Source organism: Vigna angularis, chromosome 7 (genome assembly GCF_016808095.1).
Source record: "Vigna angularis cultivar LongXiaoDou No.4 chromosome 7, ASM1680809v1, whole genome shotgun sequence".
NCBI classification, from domain to species: Eukaryota; Viridiplantae; Streptophyta; class Magnoliopsida; order Fabales; family Fabaceae; genus Vigna; species Vigna angularis.
In genome coordinates, this window is record NC_068976.1 from 2,988,894 (window position 1) to 2,998,764 (window position 9,871).

At 33.2% G+C, this 9,871-nt stretch overlaps 1 protein-coding gene across 2 annotated transcripts; it reads right to left on the minus strand.

Annotated features, from left to right (window-relative positions):
• Window positions 1–3,140: 3,140 nt before the first annotated feature.
• LOC108338470 (uncharacterized) lies at window positions 3,141–9,246 on the minus strand. 2 transcript variants are annotated; one of them, XM_017575370.2, is made up of 5 exons: window positions 8,942–9,235; window positions 8,769–8,846; window positions 8,617–8,692; window positions 3,511–3,584; window positions 3,141–3,412 (listed from the first exon to the last, which is right to left on the minus strand). In XM_017575370.2, exons 1-5 carry the CDS (start codon window positions 9,167–9,169, stop codon window positions 3,341–3,343), a joined length of 528 nt encoding a protein of 175 aa, XP_017430859.1. In that variant the 5' UTR covers window positions 9,170–9,235; the 3' UTR covers window positions 3,141–3,340. The 2 variants fall into 2 exon arrangements, 1 of the variants encoding a protein (XP_017430859.1); XR_008250455.1 differs by lacking the exon at window positions 3,141–3,412 and adding an exon at window positions 7,218–7,355 and having other exon boundaries at window positions 3,510–3,584; window positions 8,942–9,246.
• Window positions 9,247–9,871: the final 625 nt, after the last annotated feature.

Below are 9,871 nucleotides of genomic sequence, written 5' to 3' on the forward strand. Positions count from 1 at the left end.
ATGTTTTAAGTAATGACTGAAATAGGTTTCTAATTGTTTTTTATAAATCATATATCTTTAACTAAATGAATAGATTTTATTTAATTTAATTTATCAGTTGGGTTATACATTAATATTATTAATACTTGGAGTGGATAACTTTGAGATAATTAATTATTAATTATGATAATCAATTAAGTTACTTAAATAAGAAGTAATGAAATAAAATAGTTATTTATTTGTAAACATGTCACTTTTAAAATTTACAACTTTTTACATGTATTTGTGTCTGTGTATATGTATTTTTAAATATTCAATTATTGTAATTATTTTAATTTTGGTTAACTTCATTTATAAACGATAAAATAAGACGATAAAAATGTTTAAAAATAATGAATAATTAATAAAATTATTAGAAAGAAAAATTTTAACTTTTGGAATCACAAATTATAGTACATAAAATAGAGAATGTAAGTTATAAAAGTTTTAAATTAGTAAAAATAATTCAATTATAAAAGTGAAAAAATTGAAATTATGGAAATATTATCAAATAAAATATAAAAAAATTAGTAAAAAACTTAATTCAAATTTGGAAATACAACAAACAGCATTATCAAATAAAATATAAACAATTTTTAATAAAAAATTTAATTCAAATTTGAAAGTACAAACTTATTACCAAATAAAACATAAATAAATTTTAATAAAAAATTTAATCCAAATTTAAAAAATAAAAATAAATTGGATAAATAAATAAGAGAAGAGTAAAATTAAACTGAGAGTTTTATACTATTGTCCTTAAATTAATAATTATATTATTAAAGATAAAATATAAAAAATAAAAGTGTACATGAAAGAGGTACATTCTTTTTCTTTTATAGTGATTATGTTATAATAGATTAATATGCTTGAACTATTTCTAAAAGTTTATTTACTAAAAAAGAAAATTATACTGGAAGATATAAAGTGAATATGATAAGATGTTAACAAAATCTATTACATCAATCACATACGATCACGTATAAAAACAAATAATACTTATAAAATAAAAGATTTATCATCGTAAAAAAAAACTAAAAAATCTTCAATTTTCAGAACCCCTAGATCTAACGTTTTTAGTTTGTTTGTTGTTTAATTATTCTATAATTTAAACTATTTAAGCATTAAACTAATTAAATTATATTTTTAAAATCATATAAATAATAATGTTCACGACTATTAATAATAGGATTAATTTTTATAGTTGTTTTTCATGTGCACATTTTTTCCCCTTTACCATATTCTTACCTTTATTAACCAGTTTTTCAATCTTTATGATTTACAAGAAATCATCCATAATAAATAGTCATATCGAAAAATTAAAAGTTTTTTTATAGCTACATACATATATATATATATATATATATATATATATATGTATATATATATATATATATATATATATATATATATATATATATATATATATATATATATATATATATATATAAAGATAAGTGTATGTCCCATTCTCATTAAAATAATCAAGTAGCATGATACTTAATCAGAGTGAATAGTCTCCATCAATTGGAATAAGTCTAGAATTATTTTTCAAGTCTAAGAAATACTTTTCTTCAATCATATCTTTTCAAGATAAATTGTTATTAGTATATTATCTTACAATTTATTTTTATTTTATATTAAATTAGATTTAACTTGTGTTGTGTATGGAACACACATTTATTTAGAAACATAGATATTAAATATTTTGATTATAATACGTATAATTATGCTAGAAATTTAACGTGGACCAAATTTTATTTAACCTTACGTTAAAATGAGTATAAAAGAACTTTTAAAATTATTTTTTGAAAAAATAAAACTTTTCTCATTTTTTTTCTCTTCCATGAAGTAAAACGAAAAAATCTTGCAAATTTTAAAAGCTATATTTTCTTTTGGTTAAAAGATACAGAACAAACAAAACAACAAAATGAGCAAGGTTGTTAAAAAGTAAACTCGACCATACTAAATGCATAAAAAATTGTCGAGGTTTCACCCTACACCTTCAAGAGTTTCACCCTACATCTCCAAGAGTTTCATCCTACACCTCCAAGTTTTATATTTATCCTTGAATTAACGAGGTTTCGTAAGGATTAAATAAAGTTAGATGAAGTGGTTGACCAACTTATTAAATAACCTGACCACATTTTATAGTTACTTGTTTTTGCACCCCTTCACCTCTTGATCTTTCATTCTCGTTGCACTCAAAGAGTTTTGAAAGCCATTTGAGAGAAGTTAAAGATGTGTGGTGGAGGTATTGTTGTGGTGTTGCTATTTTTGTGGTTGACATTGGAGTTGGGAGAATGATTTTGTTTGAAGTTTCTCGTGTCAAACAGGTGCATGTGTCTATTTAAAATCTTCAGGTCTTAATCGAATTTAACAATCCAACACATATCCCCTCGAATATCAACATCCAAAAACATGTACATCAAATGTCGAAATCCAATGAAGAAGACCCAATCGATTTTCGAAATCCAATTGGTGTTTGCTCGCATTTTCAAATCTGATTCCGTGTTTTTACAACTTGTATATACAAATCCCTCTCCTTTCTCTCGAAACCTTCTACATACAGATCCTAATACAACAACTAAAATCAATGAAGATTAAGAAAGAAGAAGTTGAACACAACTTGTATATACAAATTCCTCTCCTTTCTCTCGAAACCTTCAACATACAGATCCTAATACAACAACTAAAATCAATAAAGATTAAGGAAGAAACAACAACTAAAATCAATGAAGATTAAGGAAGAAGAAGCTCAACAACAACACAAATATTTTGATGAAGGAGAAGTTGGTTAAAGAATAATCTAGTCAAAAAGTTCTTTTATTTTTATTAAAAATTAATCACGTCTTAATGGATGACATTATAGGTATTTCAAAAAACTTTAGAAGTACAAGATAAAACCCTTGAAAGTATAGGGAGACCTCAAAATTGCCGTGCAAACTAAGTTGATAATAACTGAACTATTGCTAAATTAAATAATTTAAACTGTGTAATCCCTTTAATCAATGTTCTTTTCGGAAGACTGGCCTAGTGAATTTTAGTTTAGTCGAATCAATGTTAGAATTAAATTCAACTTATGCATCTTGACCATTTGAGATGATCTAAGCACAAGTATGAAAGAAGGCAAGGGAAGCGAGAGCATAATTACAACAGGTAGAAGTTCCATTTTGTCCATTTCTTTTATACAAAAAAGCATGAAACTCTCTCCAGGACATCATAATCAGATATCTTCAACACTAAGCATGGCATGCAGTGCCAGGTACTTCTAAAAAACTGTCCTAGATGCACTGAAAGGCTATATCTGTCATGTTTTTGTTTACCATATCGAATGCTTTATGCCAAGGCCATTGCAAGTCAAGATAAGGCCCTTGTAACGATTAAGATAATCCTACATCAAAAAATGTCAAATCAAACACAGTTATTCTTTGAAAATAAAACATTGTTTCAAAACACAACTCCTGTGTGATGAAGACAAACATTGCTTACAATGATATTGTAATCATATTCATAACGCATTCCGTTTATGTCATATTCCCTCCTTTTGACTGGATCACTCAAAACTGTGCAAAAAGCCAAATAGGTGTTAAATTATGACTTGAAAGAACTCATACAGCCCATCTACTCAACTGACAGAAATAAAGGTAGGGTAAAAATCAAATCTGGATGTGGTAATAATCAAGTGGTAGGGTCACGTTGCAAATGCATTCATAAGCTTCAAACTTCAAAGCAGTAGCACGCTTTCTGGTTAAAAGAAGGAAGTTTCCAAAACAAGCATATAGGAATTTGAGCAAATTAGATGAAATTGGAGCTGTAATTAGAAGAAAAACTTAAATTTATTCCAATCCTTGTAAAGGAAAACTTATTTCAATCCTTGTAACTTCCAAATAAAATTCCGGAATAACTGCTTCAAATTACATGGAAACGTTTAAAAATAAATCACTAAAAATTCCCAAGGTCTCCCCAGCATCTCGGTGTTCTATTCATCAACTGAAACATATGTAATAGCTCAATCACATGCCACACCCGAAATATACCAATACTAACTAGTTACAACCCATGCGTCGTTCTCCCGTACCTTACCATTCTCCCATACCTTACCATACAGAACATGTTCACCATAACAGGATAGTTTGCAGCTTCGGACCTATCTCCCCACCTATCTTCCCTGCTCTTTCAAGACTTACAAGTAAAAGCTCCACTACTGGTCACAATAGGCACTATACTCAACTCGAACCGGAAACCTATGGACGAAACATCCTTTCCTTTCTACCTCCTTGAAAGAAGAAAGGTGCATTACTCAACCTCGGTCCCTTCCACCACCCTTTATAGGCGAAGAGACCTATCTCTTTTACCACCTTTCAAAGGCGAAGAGATACCCTCACTTTATCATCCCTTGTGAACAAAGACACAACCTCCGGATTTACAAGGTACACCCAGAGGACAGACTAACCACAATGACTATCACCCAACTCTCATCAATTCGTTTAAGCACAAGAAAAAAACGCACGATTTAGTCTCATCGCCTACGAAACAGATCAATACAGTCTAGGACAGATTTGTTAACTACCACAAGTCTTATAAAATTGAGGGGCAGACGGGATTGACCATTCTCTATTACTTAGAGATACTCATGAATCCACAGCCTATTACCGTGGCCTTCCTGTGTCTAAGCAACCTAAAAACTGGGTTAATCACCTAGTCCTTCATGCTGGAGACTTGAAACAGTTCAGCAAGCATTGCAAGGAACTACTAGGTAAGGGATAACATACAATTGAGTTAAGAAAGAGACCACACAACATCTGCATTGTCAGTAGAAGAACTGGACATTTCCCTGAGTTCAAAAGAATAAATAAATTGCATAAGCCAAACATCATCTACTTGGCAGCATTGGAATTTATGTGAGAATGAGGCACCGCATTAGGCAGCAACATACATAGGAAAAAGGAAGAGAAATTGGTTGTGGTTCTAGTTGTTCAATTAGACCAGCAATAGCACTTTGCATCCTTTAACCAATTGAGTGATCTAGCCTTTTGACACCCAACCACCGAAACAACTAAAAAAAACCACAATTCACCTAATCATTCACGTGTTAGCTTTCACTTGACCCACCAAATCAAGCAATAATTTTCCCCCTCATTCACACAGTAACACGTCACGGTGTTAGCTTCTACGAATGGTACACACCCTTAGCCAATTGAATGGACCAACTCCTTGATATCACTCACCAATCCAGCACGGAATTAGATAAAAGAGCAAGGCTTTAGACTTGACAAATAAGCACAGCTGAACCCAAGACAGCACCCTGCACTAATTCTATTTTTTAACCAAAAGAAAACCTAACTTAATTATATGTATACATATTTCCTAGTGTCCATGGACAATTCCTAGGCCTAGGGAATATTGGTTCTTCCTGCAGGTCCTGATGTCCTCGGCTAGGCACTGGCCAATATAATTCAATGAAAATAAAAAGGCTGAATGAACCAATTATAACACAAGGCAGGGCCAAGGTCAAGCAGCAGATAGTTTAGCGAGAGAATATGGTTCTTGTACGTGTGGCAGAGGCACTAAAAGCGAAATGAAAGGACTGGAAGGCTATACCAAAGCGTCAGGAGCATTTCTGCACAAAAAGGAAAGAAAACTGGGCCCTTAGACCTGCACCTGGTGCTTCTGTCATAGGCCACTTCTTGCACCAGCAACCAACTAGAAAAAAATGGGACTCCAACAATCCATAAACACCTTAGTTCACTGCTGCAGATTGGCTCAGACCAAACAACCAAAACCTAATGAAAGGCAAGGCGCAAACAAGCTGGAAACAAAACACCACAGCCACTGGTTTGGTCAAGAAGCACACACCACTGTCTTAGGTTGGCTGCACCTAACAAAACAGTGAAAATACAGAATAAAATCCTGCACCAACTATGTTATAACCTCGTTAAGAACCTGCAACCTAAACTGGTTTAGAGTCTAACTTAATCCTGCAACTAAGTTGTTGTACCAAGTCCTAAAATATGCTAATGCCTAGCACTTAAAACTGTCCAAAAGCTGCAAACAAACCTGCACCGCAGAAAAAGAAAACCTGCACCGTCTAGCCCAAACCAATCCCTGCTGAACTCACCAAAATTCACCTATTATGTGATATCAACGCTGCAATCTATGGTAGAAAGTTTCCAATCATTATAAATTCACAGAACCTTCATACTGGGACCTAACCTATTAAAGCAACCAAATATATATTCAACCAACTTCTAAAACACAACACTGCACCTCTTCAATCTCAAAGGAAACCTTACGTGCTCAAACACCACAACCTCATCTTATTTTCGTGCTTAACTAGAAGGGTAACATAGACCAAAGCTCCTGCCAAATCACCGAACTACAAAAAAATAAATGCAAGACAGCTGCACCTTCAAGGCTTAAAATAAAATGAATCCTCTACTAACCCGGAAATTTCATTGCACTAAGCTAACCCCAAATCAGCCACTGCATATCTAATACTTACACGTATCTAATTCTCTGAACAGAACATAATGCAACACCGGAACTATAGTGAACCAGGAAAAATAAATACCACTGGACCAAGTCTATTTCCATGCATGAACCATTAACCAACTCACAATCAAAACAGCCAACATACTTAAGTCAGGTAGAACAGCATACTTTTGTTTTTTATTACCTTTTTAATTAAGATTGCACACACCACTTTAGTACAGAAACTATATCACAGACCCCACCTTTTCCTTTTTAGTTTATCTTTAAGAAGGTTTAGGAACTTACCTTCACCCAATAGCTAATGGCCATAAACAATCATCCATTCATATTTTCAGACTCGAAGTAATTCTTTATAATACAGAATTGCAGTGCACACAGGCCAAACCCATCAATCCAGACGTGTTTAATTCCTTCATGTAATTAGACCATTAAAACAGCCTTTTAACACATATAGCCGCACTTATGACACTACCTAAAATTTACTACACCAACGAATTCACTGCAGCAATCCAATTTCAGGCAAAGGATAGTCATTCGACCAAGCAAAGGGTTCATTCATGATATTCATCAATCAGCGAATAAGGTCAAACCTCCAGAAAATAGCAGGGAAAGACACTCGTCACAGCATTATGAGCATGTTTTATACACTCAAGAATTTCACGCAGCAAACAGAGAAAACAATAGCAAGGGTCAGCTCCCCTTACCTTTTAAACCAATAGGTAGCTTGACCTATACGTCCTTCTACAAACACAGTCCAAGTTCTTCCTATTCTTTCTCACTCTCTGACCACACTAACCACTGTACATTGCTTTCCCTTTTAATTCTCACTGCAGGGTTCTTTTCTGTGTAAAAGAAAACTTCCTCGTAAACAATTTATGCACCCAACAGGGTTTGAACACAAAACCACCGACTCCTCACAAGGAGCTTTCACCAATTGGGCTACACAACACAAGTGAAAGCATAATCCTTCTCATAAAAAAACATTTAGCAAGATCACAATCATTCTTTTATTACATTGGAATTTCCCGGGTCTTATATGGGATCCTTCTCTCTCAATTTACATTGAGGTTACATTGTTTTAAGCTTATAACAGACAGAAAATAAACTCAGTAAATGAACCATGCTAGTTGTAAGCATGATTGCATATGTCTTACAAGGCTAGTTATAACAAGGCCAATCAAACTCAAGATGTACATTTGACTTCAGCTTATAGTGCTCAGAGTTTAGTCAAATACCCATCCAGCAACAAGGATAATCAAATAACGTCATTGTGCTATGACAAATTTTTCAGACGCACCATTTAGATCAAAGTTAAACCACCATGGGCAAGATTTAGTCATCTAATCCTCAATAGGTGTAACTCCAACCTTCTATTGGACACGCTCATTCACTTATAATATTATTGTCTATTGCACAACTTCTCATTCACTACAATGGTGACACTTCAGAATCCAACATTCAAAACCATAAGCATCACTATTCCTACGCTTTTTCAAATAAATTTTAACATAAGTAAGCTTGCTCAAGTTTTTCATCCTTTGTATTTCTAAAATTCAAAACCACAAGCACACCTTTCAGACATTATCACACAAAACACCACCCCGATGCCAAACAATTGACTATTTCATTCCCTTAGAGTATACGAGCATCGTATTTAAGCAGCACTTCCAGCTCAATACATTAATAGGCACCCGCCTTAGGCACAAATTAAACAAAACAGAAACAGTTCCCGAAACATTTTAGTACGGGAAAAGGCAAAAAGGATCTCTTTTGAAATTTTCTTCATGAACACTTCTAGGTGAAAAAAAAAACTTAAAAGTCATTGTAGAAAAAAAGTTAAAAAAAATAACTTCGACAAACTTATGCATAAACTAATGCAGTGATATAATAACCCTAAAGAACTTAAGTAGAATACACTCTAGATAGCTAGTAATAACTTCCAACCTCTTAAAACTGATTTAGAAAACCACGATTGCACTAACTTGTATAGAATAATAAGGCCTTATTCCTAATCAAAATAAAATCTCCCACGCTATAAACAACGATGGCATCCCTATCCCTAACCCTAAAAACAAATACATAGATAGACAGATACATACATACCCTGGTAGGCCTCGTTTATGTCTTGGAATCGCGAGGTAGTACAATCCTGGTCTTTCTGCTTGTCAGGGTGCCACTTCTGCGCGCACAACCACACCCACATTAGCCCCAATCGGAAACCCCAACAAAAGGAAAACGCTTACAACAGAACACACCAGAGCAAGACGAATGTAATTGGAGCGAATATCATCATCCGTAGCATCATAATCCACTTCCAGTATCTTATAATAATCCTGCCCCAACACAGAACACAACACAATATGCAGTTACAGAAACAACCCCTAATCATAAAACAAAGTTTGAAGAGTTATGTTAGAATGTGCAGCACCTTGGGTTTGGCGAGGGTGGAGAAGAAATCGAAGTTGAGATGAGAATCGGGTTCGGGTTGGTCGGATTCTGGGATGGCGTCTTCGTAATCGCCCCATTCCCACATCATGGTGTTGAGTTTGTGAGCGCTAAGAAAGGGGCTGAGAGAACCCAATAGATAAAAGGGAAATAATCGAACCACTGCTTCTTTTATTTGTCTCTGTGTCTCGGCGTGCCGCGTATGTCTCATTTATGCCGCTATTATCCAACGACTCAAAACGCAACTACCAAACATTCGCTTCCACGAATCTTCTAGATTTACCATTACTGTTAACTACTCACCACCATTTTCATTTTTCAGATTCTTAACAAATATCATTCGAAATTAAGATCAACATCATCTTTTCAAACATGTGTGTTAAAACAAAAACTGTTTTCCTTCCCAAAAAAAACATTTTTTTTCTATTGCAAGCGAATGTGTCACGATTCAATTCACAATTTCGCGACAAAAATCGTAAGGTTCTACGACTTGACGAGACATACAATATTATTTACGACAAAACAACCAATTACGACGTGTTGATTTGGTGATTTTTCTCTGTTGGTCTATTTGGAAAAAAAAATCTAGTTCAGTACTAGTGCAATTGTTGTTTGGCCTCTATTGGGGATTATCTGAATCTCTTTTATGGTTGTTGCTTGAAGATAGAAAAATTTGTATTCTAGTAGAATAATTTTGAAGGAGATACTTTTTGTGTGCATATTATTTTAAATTATGATATTTTTATTTTCTTAGAATAAATATACATAATGTTGAACTTTTCTTAAAAACTAGATCACAAACTTTTGTATGATACTGATGCTTCCAATGAATTTATTCAATTTAATTATAAATATTGAACTAATATGTTAGTTTAAAATAAATTAATTTAGATGAGTAAAAATTAAAAAGTTT